Below are 20847 nucleotides of genomic sequence, written 5' to 3'. Positions count from 1 at the left end.
CTTTCTTTCAATTCTTGTTTCTTCTAAGACACGACTTTTAAAAAGGGAACAAAAATAATGGAAAAATCAATTTGAATAGAAACTGGGATTTGTAATAATCACAAAACTGTTCTAATATTTAACAGAAGTATAAAATAACACAGTTTTCATTTTGATTTTGATCATAACGAACGGGTACATAGATAAAATAACTAAATAAAAGCTGGTTAGATAAAGGATTCTTTAACTTGTTGGCACCCAGGGTCAACTAGTTTAATATTATAATTATATGAACACCATAATAACATTAAATTCTTGTGAAAAGGGCAACTTGTGCCTGAGAATTCTGAGATTACAAGTTTTTCTACATAAGACTGCTGGGTATTAAGGACCTTACTAATATAAGTGTTTTCAATTTTACACAAGTAAAAAACAATAAAAAAATGGTACATGGTTGTTTAACAGTTGTGTAAATGTTAAAACAAATTTATTAGTAAGGGGCTAATGTGTACTAAAAACTTAAATCTCGACCGAAATATTTCTCTCATTTTAAAAAAAAATTAAGATAAGTGATACGTTTTTTATTGTTCAGTTTATATTTTCAAATGTGAAATCGTCGTGCTTATTTGGACATTTTTCATAGCATTTTTCAATATTAAAGTACCTACCTGACCTTAATAGATTTAAAAAAAGAATTGTCATCGAGATACGTTTTTCTTTGGAAGAATTTTGAAATTCCTTATTTGAAATTTTAAAAAAACGTGACATGGATGGTTAATTATTAAGTAGATTTGTATTAATCTTTAAGTACCTACTTAAAAACATATCTTATTATTTCAGAAGAAATATTGGTTTTGATTTTTAAATGTGATAAAATTAGAAACATAATTTTTTCTATTGGTGCCCTTTTTTACTCATTTAAAGTACGCTCTAGCGTGTTTAAATCGCACTTTATGGAACGCGCGTTTTTTAAAGTTACCATGGCAACATCAACAAATCAACAAAATGTGAAGTCTAAATGCTGCTTTGGTATTTAAATTATGAATGTTAGAACTCATTTTACAACACACAATAACTAGTAAAAACTGTGATGTCAACTATTAATCTTATGTGACAGATTGCAAATTAATGTTTGTGTTTTTCATTTCCATGACAACAAGATATTGTGATGTCACATCACGAATTCATTAATAGTTCTTACTTCCAAATTTTTAATAATAATATCAATATTTATGTTTTCAAAGTGTACCAATAAAAAAAAGCGTAAAGTATTCGTGGATAACTGGTCTTTAAAACACTTGCTTTATTTCGAGCACTCGGCTACGCCGTCGTGCTCAAAAAATCGCGCGTGTTTTAAAGACCTGTTTATCCACTTATACTTTAATATACTATTTTGGACGCGAGGTCTTGGTTCACAAAATTACAAGTAAATAAATAAATAATTCTATCCTTTTTTAAAAGGAACACAATCAAATCTTCTTCTCCTGAGCACAAGCATCAGCTTTATCAAGAGAGTAATATAAAATTTATTATGTTGTAATCATAATTTTGGTTTAAAAAAAAAAACAAGGAAGTGTCTTTCACAATTAAGAATGTGTCCTATTGAAGTATTTTTTTGTCCAGGGGTGCCAGCCAACGGGGTTCCTTTCCCCGCCATGGTGTATGATGAGCTCTTGCGACCGACGAAGATAGTGGGTGGACACGAGGCCAAACCGCACTCACATCCCTACCAGGTGTCGCTGCAGAAGAACTACCTCGGCTGGCGCAGGCACAACTGCGGGGGATCTATCCTCACTGAGTACTGGGTAGGTTTATATGTCATCACTCATCATGTCACATTATCACATCCAAACTAGGTCTAATTCTAGAATATATCCCACATTAAATCAAAGAGTTATAAAAGACCCTGTTGTTATTATTCTATTTTTATTTATTCATCTTTAATATGGGTGATGTACTGTGCCTTTTTCGATAGGAAGTACTGTATTGAGAGCAGGCGTAGTTTACAACACAATATTACAATCAAAATAAAAGTCATCGTAATTTACAACACAATATTATCTTAATAAATAAAAATCACGTGTCACTGTGTTCGTACGCGCTAATCTCCGAAACCGCCCAACCGATTTAAATGAAATTTCGTGAAAGTGTATGGTTGGAGATCAGTAGTTTTAGAATAATCAATATAATTAGAGCAAAATTTATTACTGTATTACATTATCATATATTTACCATATCATTAAATAATATCATTCCTCAAAATATTAATATGGAAACGTATGAACTGCTTACTGCGGTTAAAAGCCAATGAATTTTGACTTCGCCGTTTATCTCATATTTTAGGTTCTATAAATTCTGCTTCCTTTAATAATGTATCATTTTAGAAGTTCCTTTACCAAAAAATCTATCTGCATGTACTGCGGTTTCGTAAACAAAGAAAAGTGTGCAATATAGTTATGGGGCGAATTTCGATGAATGAATTCAAAAGAAAATGTGTGCGAAGTCCTCATCTCTCCTGCTCTTATTAAATTGATTTAAATTTAACAAACCCCTTTAAAAAAGAAACGCTTTACTAAACCCAATGTTAACCAACATCGCAAGGAGATAAAATACGCAAAATTAGAAATAGAATCTCCTTCAATTCAAAAGTTCATGCGATAATATCGATCATAATGTCACGAGGAAAAGACACGTAGCCTGAAAAATATTTAGTTTTGTTTTATTTAATGTTGTATTATACGAGTATAATATATATCATATTCTATTATAAGCTATTTGACATAAAAATAATATCGAGTTACGGCGTAGCCGAAGCTCTGTTTCCCGCAGATAATCTGCCACATTACCCTTTCACAATGATATGAACTTATATGTCGCCACCCCTCTTAAGAAAATACGTAGGAGTCCTAGTAAAATTATTCCCACGCGGATAAAAGTCTTACTATCCCCGGAATATAAGATACTTATTAACAATTTTCTTCTTAAATATAGGTATATCTATAATCGTAATATCTACGCCTTGCGTACAAGCTGCTATAGGAAATAATCAACGTCAGCCTTATCTTTTTGTAAATTGTACTGTTTTATCATATAATGTGTTTATGTATTTATCATAAATTATGTATATTTCATTATTATTAAAAAAATAGTGTATTATAAGCCGCTCATCTCTCTTGTCGAGAAGTGCAGCTTTATTAATTATCGTAAGTAATAAAAAAAACACATGTGAACTTAATATAATATTTAAAATATAAATCTACTAAAATTATTACTAAAATAAATACTACATTTATTGAAACTAAAATCACAGTAGGTACTTTCAAAGTTTTGGTAAATATACAGAAAATAGGGACACGCTTAATACGCTCATTTTATTTTAAATATATGTACTTTGTAGTAGTTAGATAATAATGAGAAATAAGTAATTCAGTTTCCGGATGTGGAAAATAATGTATTTTAATAGTTATTTGGGTTAAAATTAAAACCAAATGTTAGTTACTTGGCGGCCATTGTTGTGAGATAGTTTTAAGGTAACTTATTTAAACCAAAATTTGAACCTTTGACCCTAAAATAGGTTCTCATGTTGTCATTTTGGGTTTCATTAAAACATAAATAAAAAACAGCTAGCCTGAAAAAAACAATTCGAAATTAAGTCAAAACATGGCGGGAAGAAAAAGCTTCAAATCATCCGTTTTTTTACGAAATAGCTTCTAAAATGCATTATCTTTCATTTTCTGAAACAGAAATACTTACTTCTCATTATTATTTAACTAATACAGAATGTTTTTTTTAATTAAAAATGCTAATTAACCGTGTACCTATTATCTTTATATTTTACCAAAGTTAGCAAAAATAACTTTCTTCTGACTAAATGAGTATTACAAAGTACCAGTGTTGGCTTATTATCCACAATCAGAGGGTAACCATACTGACAATAACATGAGGGATAGTTTGAATAATTATTAACAAAAAATAACAAAAAGTAAATAAAAATTGTAAAAGTAGTACCTTAAAAGAGCTACTTTTATTTAGAGAAATGTTTTTTCTCCCTCATTTCAAGCGGTGTCAAATTCAATCAAACTGATCAAATAAGAATGATTTTTTTTAAAATTATTTTTTTAATGTCCACCGACAGATTTTGACAGCAGCTCACTGCCTTGGTGAATCCATGTGGAGTTTCTTAACTCCTCTGGACGTATTGGCCGGAATACACAGTGTGAGAGGGAGAGAAGAGTCCACCCAGATCTCCAGGGTTGTGCAGAAGGTGGTCCATCCCGACTATAAAGGGTAACCTTCATAATACATAGACACGCACACTTGGACTATTACATCACGAACCCATAGAACACAGCACTGTTCGATCCATTCACAGTACTATTTAACGATTTATTCACTTGATAGTTTAAAGTAATCCTGACTTCTTTCATTAACTCTTACATCCTAATGGCAACCCCTTTTATATGCCCGCCCTATGCGGGCGCAATTGGAGCAGTCCGTTCCGGGCGCCGAATTACCAAGGCGCTGATAATACCCAAACCTAACACTCCTAACACATCTTCTTTGAGATTATTTTTCATAAAAACGGCTAAACAAAAATACAAATCCGAATATTATCGATTACACCTAGCTTGACGTCTACGTTGTGTGTTTTACATGACAAAATAGCAGAAAGATAATAATTTTTGACTTTGAACTTTTCAGAGACGTTAATCCCAACGACATTGGCCTCGTGCGCCTACGCACCCCGCTCATCTTCAACGACAAGGTGCAGCCCATCCGACTGCCCGTAGCGCGCAGCACCCAGCAGGGGGAGTCCACGCTGTCGGGCTGGGGGCTGCTCAAGTCCTCCCCCAACAGTCGAGCCCCCGAGAAACTGCAGGAGATAGACCTGCCCATCTTGACTTTCAAGGGTAAGATGCAATACACGTAGAAAACTTACTGATATTGTTAATTTATTGCATGTCAAATTATTCGTATTCCTGTTAAAAACGAGACTGCAGGCATTTAACGAATGAATTGACAGATTTCCTAACAAGAAAACGTGAATGTGTTGTGAGGACTGCGGAAAACGTTTTTATAAAAATACTAATACTAGTATTGTCGTATTTCGTCTTTATGTTTATTGGGAAAAGAATACCTGCATGAACAATTCTGAATGGTCTCGTATTCTATCAGGAAATGGATCGCCATCATGTTTTAACAGGATTTCAATAAAACAGCCATACTCAGTTTTCCTCGTGTAGAACAGGGGTCGCCAACCGATCGATTGCGAAGCAAAATCCCCATAATTTTAATTTAGAACCACGGATGAAAAAAATAACACCCGTAAAACATTTATGGTTTTGCTAGATTCGTGCTTATTTGTTTGAAGGGTTTTAATACTAAAAGTTTTGAATACCTAAACAAAAGCAAATTTCACATAAGATTCTATGGTTAGAACTAGCTCCAAACTTCAAAAATCTTGGAAACCATTGATGTATTTAGTCAATTTTGCGAACCCTTGCAATAGGGTATCTATTGTTCTACAAAAAGCTAAAGAAAATACGATAATAATGGAATTAAGATTATTTAATTTTTATGTTGGCAAATAAATTTATGTTTATGAATAAATTTTCAACAGTTTTAATCGTGCCTTTTATGATTATCAATTATGCTGCGACCACCAACAATTATTTCGAAAAACTTTCGAAAGTATCGGTGTGCACAAATATATTTAAAGGTGTCCTCTTTAAAAAGATTTGTCCTCGGATACTGACAATTATATTTTGTACCCTTTGATACCTCAGTGATTAGAATGACCATTATCTTCTCTGACGAACTGATTGAATCAATACTTGAATTAAATAAAAGTGGTGGTAAATTGAAATGGTAGGATACCTACCTTACTATTTTATTATTCAGATAAAAAAATATTACAACCCACACTAGCATGTGCAAAGGTGAATAAAAGCAAAGGAAAGTATTATTTTATATAAAGGGATAGTCTAATTCTTGTCAAATCAGTTCCAATTTTGGAAATGACAATTAAAGTAATGTTAAATTAATATATTAAATTCCTTTAATACTTCACACTACAATTTCCACAATCCACACAATCTGAGATCCAGAGTTTGTTGAACCAGAGTTACACAGGACAGACACACATCCAATTTTTTATTGTTTTATTTTTATTTTTTATTATTCAACATTAAATAACATTATATTGGTGTACTGTGCCTCTCTCACTAGAAAATCCTGTATTGAGAGCAGGCTTCAGAGTGGAAGATACTACCAGTATCGCCCTGGTGTAAGACCACCATTCAGAATTGAAACGTTGCTCCAAATGGCTTTAGCCGTGTTTAGTGACTAGATCTGAATAGCCAGGTACTTCCCCACCTTCCTCTTTCCCTTCCCCACTTACCTTCAGCCTCACAACATCCCCCAATTGGGGATGCCATAGTCTCACTGGCTCCAGACGGGAGCAGTTGGGACTCTTGTGAGGTATTCACTATTAAAAAAAAGGCTCCGTTAACAATATAAGCAGTTTGCAACAAAGATAACGTATGTGTTGATAATATATGTTTTTATAAACCCTGATGAAGGTTCTGGTTGAACCGAAACCGGTTGGTTAGAAATACAGGGTGTCCGGAAACTCGTAGTACAAGCGGGAAACTGGTGAATCTACATCACATTTGGAGTCGATTATGTAGTATATTTTTTTTTGATTTGAGCTTTCGTTATCGAGTAAATCGAGTTTGAAGTTGATTTTTTTTTTTTTTTTTTAATCAAATTCTTATAAATTATTACTGAAGATCAAAGTACCCAACTAATTAAAACTATTTGAAAGTAAAACAAATGAAGAAACTCGGATTTGAAGCATTATTTTGAAATCACCCTTCATTTAACCCGGTGTAATCATAAAATATTTCTGCTCTGCAGGGTTAAAACATCTGTTGTTCAACCCTAAACACCAGAAAAAACTTTAACCCTAAAATAGCCGAAAAATATTTTTTTTTGGTTTTTTTTTTTTTTTTTTTGTGAAAATGCTCAAATCAAAAAACTTCATGTTTTTTTGGGTTCCCCATGTGGTGTAGATTCTCCAGTTTCCCGCTTGTACTACGAGTTTCCGGACACCGTGTATATAAATAAAGTGGTATTCAAACAAAGTTATTTTTTTATTTTAACTAAATATTACCTACATTTAAAATAAAAGACGATCAACATTGTACCAAGATAGATAACGCAATGTTTGATTAGAGCATTGACACATTGCTAGGCATTCTAAGGGAGCCTGCTATGGATATGGATGCTAAGGATTATCCCATGAAAACCGTGCTTTCAACAATTTCCCCAAATTCCAAAAAATAATTTTCCTCACTTATTCGAATGAGAATTGGACATTATTCCGTTTCTTCAAACCTTTATAAAATTCACGTCCTTGACTGCCCCAATTGTTCATTCTGTGGTCTAGAAGTGGGAACTTTAGATGACATATTTTTTGGTTGTCCCTCTCTAAACAAATATCCTCACTTTTATTCAACACCTCATCTCTCTCTGAAGTCTGAACTCGACTCAAATTTTCCACAATTTTTTTTTAAATTTGTCCATTTAAACAAAATTAATACATAAATTCACCTTCACTCTCTACGTAATTTTAAATGATGGCCTAGAACTCCCTTGAAGGTGAAAAAAAAACATACTATTGGTATTACATACTAATAATTACTTTAGAACCTTTTACAAACTGCTAAAAAGTCATTTATTTTTTTACTTTCTCGTTTGTTATATTATTTATTTTTGAGTGTTACAATATTTTAGGTTTTATGTACTCTGTTTTAAAATATTTTCCAAACAAGAATAAAAAACAATAAAAGAGAATCTAGTAATAATATTATTATTCCGTTGCAACTCTTTCGATTAGTAGCAAGGATTTTTAATAAAATTACAATGATAAAATTCCAGAGTGCAACGACTCCATCGAAGCCTTCCGCGACGACCCTGAGGACCGCAACCCCCTGGACGAGGAGTCCAACATCTGTACCGGCCCCCTTGATGGAGGCAAGTCCGCCTGCAATGGGGACTCCGGGGGCCCCCTGGTGCAAAACGAGAATGGCGAAACCATTCAGGTGAATTAGCGCTGAAACTCCCGGGGTAAAGTGCACTAACTTCGGAAGTTTATTCTACAGTATGGTAGAAGTAAAAAAGACCAAAAACTTTTTCGAAATTCCATTATTTTTCAATACAAAAATATTTTGCGAAAGAATAATAAACTACCTAAAACGTTGAAATTTCTAAAAAAACTTAAATATCTTTAATTTGTAGAAACTTATCATGTAGAATCATCTCCCCAAGTTAGTGCACTTAACCTCCGGACACCTTTTTACAGGGTGTATCGGCACGTACCCGACAAACTTTAACCAGCTATTCCTTAGCACATTTGGAGTAAAAAATGTTATGGGCACTTTGCTGTCCGGTAACATTTTTTTTTAATAAAAAATTTACTATTCATATTTTCACCACATGTCACCAATGTTTTATCCTTTGTCAAAGATTGAAAACCCATCTGGCAATATTTTGTTCGAGTTTCGTTGAATAAAATGTACGTACGTACCTACGTTGGCGCGCTTTTACAATCACAACGAAATGGCACGGCACCATTCGTCTCATTTTTAACTATTATTATTTAGTGTGTACGAAAGAGCGAGGACACTTTTTGACACACTTGCTAATGACAGCTGTTGAACATGAGAAACAATGCAAATGACAGTGACGGAGTGTGGATTTTTTATTTATTTTTTGTTTTTAATGGAAAAAAATGTTACCGGACAGCAAAGCACCCATAACATTTTTTACTACAAATGTGCTGAGGAATAGCTGGTTAAAGTTTGTCGGGTACTTGCCGATACACCCTGTATATTTCTCACACGTTTACAATGACGTGTTCAAGTTATTTTAATCACACATTTAATGAAGTTCGGCTTGGTAATAAAATGATTAATAACTATTAGTTCTACGAAACGTTGAGTCCGAAAATTTTTGATTTTAATGTTCTGTTATTTAATAAATCATATCTAAATATCTTCTGAAATCATAAAATTTGTAAGTACGAACTTAAATGCCTACCTGCCTAACTATTTATAAACACTATACTTTATGTAACACATTTTATTTTAAACAAGGAATTATACAATTTATCCAAAGAAGGACAATTTCTTTTTTCAAACTTTGGTACCATAAATGTTGAAAAAAATGCGAATAAGTACAAATTAGCACGACGATTTCACATAAAAAAGAATCTTTACTGAACCATTAAAACGGCCACCATCTTAAAAAGGAAACGGAACGTACAAACAAATTACAGACAGACTAAATTTCAAAAGGTCGGGTTAAAACAGGACAAGTGAATTTAAAATGAAAACTTAAATTTAAACATTATAATATTTGATACTTTGCAGGTCGGAATTGTCTCCTGGGGCATGAGTCCCTGCGGCACCAAGGGGGCCCCGACAGTTTACACCAAGGTATCTTCCTTCATCGACTTCATAGAAGAACACACCCAAAACTATGCTACCGGGAGATCGGAGAATAGGAACTCTAACAGAGTTCCTACTTTATTTAACAACATGGAATAACTCACGAGACACCAGTGGAAGTCTAATAATTACATTAATTAACTAGTATTGAAATTATATGATTACACTAAACCTAAACCATACTATTTATTGTTGATACCCATGAAAAATCACGGGATATTATAATTATTACCGTAGGATTTGTGAATCTCAAAGTATTTATAAATCATTTGCGTTAGGATCGATACCTTTCAAAAACAACTATTGTCAATTTTTTAAATATTATCTATAATCATAGTTTTTTTTACAAATTAGAGAGACGATCAGAAATTTACCTCTCGAAGGACCATTTAAATCTAGTTATCATTTAGTATAAATAACGATTTCTTTAAAATGGAAACAGCGCAGACCCTTGAAAAATCACAAAATCTATCTTGTAAAGATCCCTAAGAATTTATACAAAATAAATGCACATTTAAAATTAAATAATTAAATTTTCTTGTAAAAAATATTGTTATACATATAGTTAGGTTACATTCCATTTTTGAAAACTATTCATAACAAATTTGAGTTCATTGAACCAGATTTCACACTGAACACACGTTAGTATGTGTGTTGAAGAGAGATACATATTCAAATCCAGTCTCCTGCAGCGAAAGTAATCTCCCCAACAAGCCTTGCATTGTGAATGGGATCCATTGAAAAATACAACCAAAAGCCTCTTTACCGGAAGAGAATGGGTCGTTTTAATGACTAGTTCATAAATGTTCAACAGCTCATGATCTCACAGCTATCGCATTTGAAATGTAAATGTTCATCACAGAAAAATAGTTGAAAACATGATGTAAATACTTTTTTATTAAAATAAACATATTTTGAACAAACGAAGAGCATAATATTTTTTTTTTCTCTTAGTAAATAACTAGCACCGACCCGTGAAAAATCACAGGTCAGTGTGATTATTTTTTTTCATTTTCATGTTCCTACTATGTTCATGCTATGTTAGCTGATGTTTTTAATATATCTCTATTGAAGTATAAAGCTATACTAAGTAAACATTTTAGCAGTGCATATTTTAACGAGGTCACAGCATAACAGTTTTATTGTTGTTTTTGTTTCTTTTAAATTTATTTCGTTAATTTTGTACGAATGTATATTATATTTTCTTTTGTCTCATTTACTTATACAAACTTTTCAAATTTTCAATTTTGTGGTTTATACCTAGTAAATTTTCTTTTCTTTCTTCTTTTTATATTGTATTATGACTGTCAATAACTATCGTGTATATAAATTCTAGTAAATAATTAAATTCTTGACACTTTCCAATAATTTTGAAAATGACAATCGAAATTATTTTCTGTAAAAATATTTATTATATCATATGAAGGTACTTCATCGCTTGACCGATTTTTTGTATAATCAGTTCCAATTTTGAAAATGAAACTTCCGAGTTCATTGAACCGATGTTAAAAAATATCAGTAAATTAATTTATTGTGTTCGCGATACGACTTACAAATTTTACATACTTACCAGTAAATATTTTAAATAAATAATAGTTTGGTGACCAGGTATGAATTGTCAATTCATCTCTACCTTCCTCTTCCTCATCTCCTTCTCCTCCACATTACTTTCGAAACTTTTTGTTACCGACTCTCTAACGAAAATTTGAAAGAAAATATCAGAAAAAATTTCAGTCGCATCCTGGAAAACATCTACATAAAGATAGCAGCCAATAAAAATATGCGCTAAGAAAATGAAGATAATTTTGGTAGTTCTTAGTTGAAGTGTGATACAGTTAAATATGACCTAAGGAGAAAGGGTCGAATTAGCTCAGTGGTAAAGTTAAGCCCGGCAAGGCTGAGGTCCTGGGATTTCCTAGAATTGTTTTCAAAGTTTCGTTTGAAATTCGCTAATATTGTCTTCAATGGCTAAATATATAGCCGTTCGTGCTTATGTTTTCTTGGAAAAAGAAAGTGATTGAGATCTTACAATTTTTTTTCCTGTCACCTGAGCATACACATAAATAAAATATTATCTTTTTTTTCAAATCAAAAAAGTCATGCATTTAAAGGATTTAAGGATGTGCGGTAGGTAAGAAAATGAAATTAGATAAAATTACATACAGGATTTCTTCCCTCTCCTTGGCGCTCGCTCAAGCCACAACACCCCTTCTTACTGTCACCCAGTGGGGTGTGGGGTGTGGGGTGTGGGGTGTTGGGTGCCTGGTGAATGGATTGACGTCAGAGCGGGGTCGCTGGAGTGGAGGAATTACCAACTGGGTCCTAACCGAATTTATCAGCGGCCGGCAGCCAACGGGACATCCACTGTTCTTGCAAGGGTTGCCTACAGCCCATCTCTAATAGTTATCATAATAATTGTATCATTTGTATAACGCCGTTTTTTACATTGAACAAATATTACTTCTAGGAATTCAATTATTTATGTACAGACAAAAAAACACTTAATTTAAATATTCAAACCTGACTTCTACGTATTACTTATTCTTCGCGGTATTTAGTCATTTGGTGCTCGGAATCCGTGGAACTAATATTAGTGAATAATTATTTTGAGGCAGAGGCAAATACGGGGAGACAGGAGAAAGGGGAGAAGGACTTTGGAAATGACTGGATTATTCATATGTAACAGCTAAACATATATTATTGCTGGTTCCAGTGGATGAAGATAAAATCAACCCGTAAAAAATACATCTATTTTTATTGACAGATGTATTTTAAAATAAACACATTTAATAAATGGATTGACTGGATCGAACCCTCCTCCCCAGGGACTGACTAAAATGAGTGAATCGCGCTATAGATTAAGCCAAATCCTAATTAGATGGTAAAGAGATTTATTTCTTATGCTAGCTGCTGTAAATTTTTATAATGTCATCCAATTACATAGAAATGCGTCATTGTCATCGACAACGAGTCTATGTGCCGAGTATCAGCTCGATCGGATGTCGGAAACTGGGTTAATTTCTACATCCAAGATTACATTCCATTCATTCATAAATTTAGTTTTTTTCATTCAATTAAGAAAACAAAAACGAAATTCTAATACTTACATGTATTTACGAAATATTAATAAAGTTATTGTCTAAAATAAAGACATTCATTAATCTTATTCCGGTGAGTTTCCGTATTATTAATATAGGTACTTGTTATATAAAACTTGTTTGTATATATAAGCTTATAGTAAACACAAAGTCGGACACTTATACGGATCGTACCTTCTCGAGTGCTGATATAATATTTTCAATATTTTCACTCTGTGGCTCTGGAGTAAGAAATATAATTTCTATCTGCCCTATTTTGTGTAATTTAAAATGTTAGAAATGGCAGGTGTCCTCTGTCGCCTACGTAACCCTGAAAAGCCACACCATTCTCATTTATTGTCTACAAATTGCATCGACACAGATTTAGATTACCGTGTGCTCCAAACGCCTGTGAACGATAAATTCAATAATGTTGAAGCTTTACGTTAAAAAATCTCATTTTCTCCACACAGCTTAGGTTCCACACAAATGGTTAGCACTATGAATGATGGAACTGCGCAGCGGTGAATGGAGTCAGCCTCCCCCACCGGGCGGGGGCGGATAATGCTCATCAGGGGTGCGTGGGAGGCGCAAATTGAAATAGTTACCTGCCAATGGGGGTGTGAAATTGCGACGGAGCTTTACACTATAAAAGGCCAGGAAAACTCCCAGATAGTCACAGTTCTTCAGTCGCTCTCTTCAGAGAGTGATCTCAAGTAACCAAAGCTTTCCGATATTGGAAAAGTCTCGTATTACATTTACAATCGTACCTGTAGTATTTCGGTAACATTTTCAAAATGTACAGAGATACTTTGATAACAGTCGGGGCGCTCTTCCTACTAGTCGTCCACCCTTCTCAGAGCTTCATCGAAAGCGTGTGTGATGGATTCAGAGAAAATGACCAAGTTTGCCAAAGACCCGAGAAGGGAAATAAATATAATGACATCCTCATCAAGGCTAAGGAGGAAAATATTAGAAACAACGTCGGGATGATGGAAACTCGGGTCGTTCTATCCAGATATCATCTCGGAACTGAAAACAGCAGAATGTACAAGGAAATCACCTCCGAGGATGGCTCGGCCGGTCGGGACTCCAACCGACGACAACGGCTCTCTTCCACGGTGACCCGCAGGACTACCCCTTCTACACTTAACCGCCGAGATTCAACCAACGAACGCGAACAAGCTCGTCGGCAATCCGATTCCACCAGGCGTCTTACTGCCCGCGATATCAGGCAAACTGCTGAATCAGGTTCAAGGATCAATCGCATTCGGGAATTATTGTCTCGCGTTGATTCCAGGCGAGTTATTGCCGAGCACCGAGATGAAAATCGAAACTCATTCTCACGGACACGCGTTGACCAAACCAAGATCTCACCAGCCAACCGCATTATTGAACGGCAAGTGTATACTGATCGTCAAACTATCCGACGCGATATCAGAGGTGCACGTATCGAACGCCAATCAGAACGTAACACGGAACATCGGGTGCAAGTTGATCGGTCATCTAGCCGCCGAGACAAACGTGAAATCCCAACCAGAAGGAATAATGAGATAAATTCCGAAAGAATTGAAACTTCACGTACTGAATCCGTCGATCGTCGTCTAAATTTGGATGAGCGTAAAACTAACCGAGTAGCTGAACGACGACTTTCCGAACGTGAAGATAACGAACGAGTAGCTGAACGACGACTCTCCGAACAAGAGAGCCGCCGAGTAGCTGTGAAACGTGTTGCAGAACGTGAAGATAACCGACGAGTAACTGAGCGACGACTTTCCGAACGTGAAGATAGCCGACGAGTATCCGAACGACGACACTCCGAACAAGATGGCCGTCAACTAGTTGAGCGAAGTGTGTCAGAGCGTGATGATAGCCCCCGAGTAGCTGAACGACATGTTTCAGAACGCGACGATAACCGACGAGTAGCCGAACGACGACTTTCTGAACGTGAAGATAGCCGAAAAGTAGCTGAACGACGCCTATCCCAACGCGAAGATAACCGACAAGTAGCTGATCAAAGACTTTTCGAAAAGGATAGTCGCAAACTAGCTGAGCGACGCCTCTCTGAACGTGAAGATAGCCGAGTGGCCGAAAGACGACTTCCCCAACAAGATAGTCGCCAAGTAGCTGAGCGACGCCTCTCTGACCGCGAAGATAGCAGACGAGTAGCTGATCGACGACTTTCCGAACAAGATAGCCGCCGAGTGGCTGAACGACATGTTTCAGAACGTGAAGATAACCGACGAGTAGCTGAACGACGCCTATCCGAACGTGAAGATAACCGCCGAGTAGCTGATCGACGACTTTCCGAACAAGACAACCGACCAGTAGTTGATAGACGACTTTCCGAACAAAATAATCGCCAAGTAGCTGAGCGACGCCTCTCTGGCCGCGAAGATAACAGACGAGTAGCTGATCGACGACTTTCCGAACAAGATAGCCGCCGAGTGGCTGAACGACGCGTTTCAGAACGTGAAGATAACCGACGAGTAGCTGATCGACGACATTTCGAACAAGACAGCCGCCGAGTGGCAGAACGACGTGTTTCAGAACGTGAAGATAACCGACGAGTAGCTGAACGCCGCCTCTCTGAACGTGAAGATAGTCGACGAGTAGCCGAACGACGAATTTCCGAGCGTGAAGATAACCAAAGAGTAGCTGAACGACGCCTATCCGAACGCGAAGATAACCGACGAGTAGCTGATCGACAACTTTCCGAACAAAACAGCCGCCGAGTGGCTGAAAGGCGTGGTTTAGAACGTGAGGATAACCGACGAGTAGCTGAACGACGTCTATCCGAACGTGAAGATAACCAACGAGTAGTCGAACGCCGCCTCTCTGAACGTGAAGACAGCCGTCAAGTAGCCGAACGACGACTTTCTGAACGTAAAAATAGTCGACGAGTGGCCGAACGACGCCTTTCCAAACGTGAAGATAACCAACGAGTAACCGAACGACGACTTTCCACAGAATCTGTTCGAACTGACCGGGAAACTTCTAATGAACGTCTCAACTTTAATCGCATCACTAAAAGAAGCTCGTCAGAACGCCGCGAGTCCGAAAGACGATTTACAGAACGCCGAGAGTCAGAAAGGCAATTGACTGAACGCCGAGAGTCGGAAAGGCGATTGACTGAACGCCGAGAGTCAGAAAGGCGATTGACTGAACGCCAAGAGTCAGAAAGGCAATTGACTGAACGCCGAGATTTCCAAAAGCTTTCCAGTGAACGAATCAATAGGCAATCTCCAGATGAGCGAGTTCACTCCTCTCAAATTGACACGACATCACGTGTTTCAAGCTTGAGGATCACAAGAAATATTCCCATCCGGGAGGCATCTACAGCACGCCGATTAGGGCAACGAAATACCCGTAATAATGGAGAATCTGAGATGTTCGAACGACGAAGTGAGCGCATGCAACGCGATACAACCAGCGAACGATCAGCCGAGAGAAGAATCTCTCGTGACAGGTTGGCAAGGGAAACCCGTGTCCAAGCATCAAACCATAACGCCGAAAGACGCAACGCACAGCGGGAAGACAGAGAGTTGGTCGAACGCAAAGCTATAAGCGAACTATCTACGATTCGTCAAGAACGGTCAGATGAAAGTCGCCGAGTTTCAGAAAAGAGAGAAGAACGACGCGTTTTACAAGACCGCCTCGATACCAGGAGGGAAGCTAACAGAATCGAAAGGTTCTCCGATGCACGTGTCATGTCGGGCAGTGATAATAGAAATGTGCGTTCGCAATCCGTCAATCGCAATGCACGATTGGCACGATCCATTGGTGAAAGGAGCGATGAAAGGCGCACTTCACAAAACCGTCTGGTTATTGCTAGGAAAGAAGTTAACAGAGTCGAAAGATTCACTGTTGATCGCCTCGACAGTAGAAATATTCGCAATGCTCGCTTGGCACGAGCAAGTGATGAAAGAAGCGGAGAAAGACACGTTTCTGAAAACCGTATCGAAAATTCTAGGAGGGAAGCAAACAGAATCGAACGATTTTCCAATGATCGAGTTATGGCTCGTAGCGATAACAGGAACGTTCTTTCTCGCGCTGTAGAGCGTGATTCTCGATTTGTGCGATCTACCGATGAAAGGAACGACGACGTATCTAGGAGACAAGCAACTCTCGTCAGGAGATCCTCAAGCGATCGTCTCATCTCACGCACCCTTAGCAGGAACGTTCGCGCTCGTTCTGTAGAACGCAACGCTCGTTTAACCCGATCCATTACCGAAAGTACTTCACAAAACCGCGTTGAAAACTCAAGGCGAGAAGCTGCCACGATCGAGAGGTTCTCTGCTGAACGCGTCACGGTACGAAGCGATGACAGAAAGGTTCGTTCTCGATCTGCGGAACGAGATTCTCGAATGGACCAATCGAACGAGAGGAGAATAAGCAATACTGAGAGCAATATCAACATAAGGATGATCACTGACATTCCTTCCAACATTCGTTTCCAGCGCCTCACTAAAAACGCACATGAGCAATATGAAAAACGTAACTCTTTGTTGGATGCTTTGAAGCAGGTTAGCATGCCCGCGGCTTTGGGAGAATTGGCAATCCAACTTCTGAAGGCATTCTGCATCTGTTCTCTCCTTCTTCAAGTGGCAAATAAAAACAAAGATTCCAAGATAAACTCAGGGTAAGTTTTTTCACTATAAAAAATATTAATATTATCTCTAAACGCCTAGCCCTTTATGGTATTTTAGCCCTTTAAAATATTTTTACCTACAAGTGCCAACGACAGTGAAATTTCTCGCGGAATTTCAGAATGCTTCAGAGATATTTTAAATGTGCTATTTCTTATTTTAGAAGTCGTCATAAAAACAAATACCATTTTAGAAACCAAATAAAATTATCTTTAAACTTTGAAACGTCCATAATTTTGAAAGAATTCGATATTTAGAACGTATATTCCTTTTGTATAGGGAAGTAGTAAGAAAACTGTCACTTCACCTCGCTGTGTATACAGCAAAAAATATATACAGTATGTATACAGTGAATGAAAAACTCCCGCCAATTAGAAATCACACACAATTTTTTAGATTTTATTTGGAATGAAGTATAAATATTTGAGACAAACTGAAAAGTTTAAATAGTTATTTCTCTTTCCAAAGGCGAACAAATCACACATCTACTGCATTACAAGAAAAAAAATGATAAAAATGCATTTATAATGTGTGGGCAACCAAGTCAGATCTGTCCTTCAGAGGTTCTAATGGAACATGATGCTCGTGGCTTCGTTCGAAGTGCTATAGCATTTACCAAAAATTTATGTGATGTTTTAAAATGTTGTCTTTGTTCGCAGGTTCTTGGGAACCATCCAGAATTGGGGACAAGCCTTCAAGGTCAAGGCGGAGTAAGCATTAAGAAATTCGCAAGGCATCCGAAGACCACGCAGAAATGGCTTGAACAAAGTTTTACGAGTGATATTAAATTAAGATAATAACTACATAAATAGCGTAGATTTAGGTTCCTTAAACATTTATACATATTATAGAAAAATAGTAAAAAAGATTTACAATATTCAGACAAAAGAGATGGCTACGAGAATAGACACTTTCTCAATCCATTGAATTAAAAGATTTATAAAATATTCAGACAAAAGAGATTGCTACGAGAACAGACACTTTCTCATTCCATTGAATTAAAATATTTAGAATATTCAGACACAAGAGATAGCTACGAGAGACACTTTCTTAATCCATTGAATTAAAATATTTAGAATATTCAGACACAAGAGATAGCTACGAGAATAGACACGTTCTCAATCCATTGAATTAAAATATTTATAAAATATTCAGACAAAAGAGATAGCTACGAGAATAGACACTTTCTCAATCCATTGAATTAAAATATTTAGAATATTCAGACACAAGAGATAGCTACGAGAATAGACACTTTCTTAATCCATTGAATTAAAATATTTATAATATTCAGACACAAGAGATAGCTACGAGAATACACACTTTCTCAATCCATTGAATTAAAAGATTTATAATATTCAGGCACAAGAGATAGCAACGAGAATACACACTTTATTAATCCACTGAATTAAAATATTTCGACTATATCCATAAAGCCGATAATTTGGAAATTATTGAAGAAATTGTGGTTAATTTTCAAGTAGATACTTTGAATTCTATATACAATTTGGATAAAATCTTGTAGCAATTAAATTAGTGAAAATATAATGCTTATTTATATATAATAAATATTATAATCGAAAAGAAATATATTTTATGGAATATAAATACCACTGTTATTATAGTTATGTAAATGTAAGGAAATGTTAAACATTAATAAATATTATCATCATAAAAAAAAACATTCTTTTGAAATTATTTAACCTTTTTCTCAAATAATTATTAATTTTAGCCAAGAAAACAATATTTTGGCCAATGTTAAATACATAACATGCTATCAAAATCATTAAACTTTTTAATATATATTTTTTTCAATGAAACAATTTTCTTAAAAGCAAACACATTTATTGAACATAGGAATCATTATTACAATAATTAAATCTTAACTATGAAACAGACTTGCGATTCAGGTGAAAACAAAAGATGCTTAATATTATGAACTCAGTCTTCAATGAAAGCACTATTATTTGATATAAGCTATCAGTTACCTTTGCAAATAATTGTTCATAAGTAATTAAGAAGTTGAGAACCAACACACAGATGATTGGAAGAGGATGCGATTTAGAAAAATATTTTTCATTATCTTTTCAAAAACTTTCACAATTCATTTCATATTAGTATTTTAGCCCTGCATTTTCAGCACAATATGTTTATTATAAAATTTCAGCATATTATTAGTATTCCAGAAAAGCAGGAAAATAAATTACATTTATCGATCGAAGGCACAATAAACATATCAATAGCAAAAACTTCTTACAAAATTACACATATTTAAAATTTAATATAGAAGAGACACAGGCAAAATAGAGATTAAGATTTCCAATACAGAAGAATTACATTTTGTATAACTATACAACAATATAAAATGTATTACTAGTTGTAGAAATTGATAGGTTTTTCTGCTTTGACATAGAGACAAAGGTTGACTGCTAACACATAAAAATAAAAAAAACAGAAAACAATACCTGTCATCCTCTATGCTCTACGTATACACCTTTATGTATCACATTTTCATTCAGTAGATTACATGAAACATTCAAAAATATTTGTGCAAGTCAAAAAATACCTACACTTTAGTCTTAACAGACCATTAAGGTTGTCGTACTGCCTTCTGGAAATGTTTGTTTGTGAGAAATTTGCTGCACCAAAAAGCCTCAAGGGGCAGGAGGTTCTTTAGCCCTGCTTCAGAGCAATACGAGGACTTTATCATGTTAATGTTTTGTTTTTTTTTGTGAAAAAGTGTTCAGACGTGTGATCCACGAAGAGGGAGCAGGACGCCCGTCAACTTCCACCATGTCAAGATACAGCAAGCTGAAGAGATGGTTCTGGCTAATAGGCGAGTTACCATTGGTGAGGTAGCCTGTTCTTTGAACATCAGATATGGTACTGCCCATCATACCATCGACAAGTTTAACTTTAAGAACTGGAACACACTGGACCGCTCAAGGATGCTTTGCGATGTCGTCGATTTTATACAGACTGAGATGTGCAGGAAAACAGTGGCTTCGCGACCTATTGAAACCCTCTCCTTGGAAGGCATTCGCAAGCTAATGGACTGCTGTACCAAGTGAAATGACAAGGGAAGTGACTACTTAGAAAAATGATGTACATGTTGAACCCCTATATTTGTGTAAATAAATTGTGGAATGTAAAGTGTAGATAGCTTTTGACTTGCCCTCGTACAATGTCTTCATTCATTATATTTTCTTCAGTCGTTTCTTTTAGCTGAGGGTCTTTACCCAATTGCCCTGATGAACCATGCTCCTTCACTCCTCGCTGTCCTGTGCTACATGCACATAAGTAACCATCTTCTGTATCTTCTGGCATCCATTTTGCCAATGAACATAACTTGCTCCAAGATTAAGTTTTTGGATTGATGAACAATCTGTCTAAAATATCTAAAGATACATTGTATGCAGACCCTTTCAGAATTGGTATATTACTTCACCTCCTTGCTGTTCACGGTATCCAGATCATTCTTCGCTAAAACCAGATCTCAAGAAAGCTTATTTTTTTATATTGTCAATGAACAAATTCCGTTTAATTTAATACTTTATAATAACGCCAAGTAATACTATGAGGAATTTTATATATCATGTAAACAATCTGTATTAGTTTAATAGCATCTGGGTG

General features: G+C 35.7%; 2 protein-coding genes across 2 annotated transcripts; both read left to right on the top strand.

The window, feature by feature from the left end:
* Nucleotides 1-745: 745 nt before the first annotated feature.
* On the top strand, nucleotides 746-9590 carry LOC149426135 (trypsin-1-like). The gene is made up of 6 exons (XM_089635297.1): nucleotides 746-752; nucleotides 1603-1784; nucleotides 4115-4266; nucleotides 4681-4889; nucleotides 7921-8084; nucleotides 9414-9590. The coding sequence occupies exons 1-6, from the start codon at nucleotides 746-748 to the stop codon at nucleotides 9588-9590; spliced, it is 891 nt and encodes a 296-aa protein (XP_089491423.1).
* A 3673-nt stretch (nucleotides 9591-13263) lies between these two features.
* On the top strand, nucleotides 13264-18880 carry LOC149426134 (uncharacterized). Its single transcript, XM_089638612.1, has 2 exons — nucleotides 13264-17210; nucleotides 17877-18880. Exons 1-2 carry the CDS (start codon nucleotides 13366-13368, stop codon nucleotides 17929-17931), a joined length of 3900 nt encoding a protein of 1299 aa, XP_089494738.1. The 5' UTR covers nucleotides 13264-13365; the 3' UTR covers nucleotides 17932-18880.
* The last annotated feature ends 1967 nt before the right edge of the window (nucleotides 18881-20847 follow it).

This window comes from Hesperophylax consimilis, chromosome 1 (genome assembly GCF_061612785.1).
Source record: "Hesperophylax consimilis isolate HC1 chromosome 1, BYU_Hcon_1.0, whole genome shotgun sequence".
Classification (NCBI taxonomy): Eukaryota; Metazoa; Arthropoda; class Insecta; order Trichoptera; family Limnephilidae; genus Hesperophylax; species Hesperophylax consimilis.
This window is presented reverse-complemented; position numbering and strand designations above follow the sequence as displayed.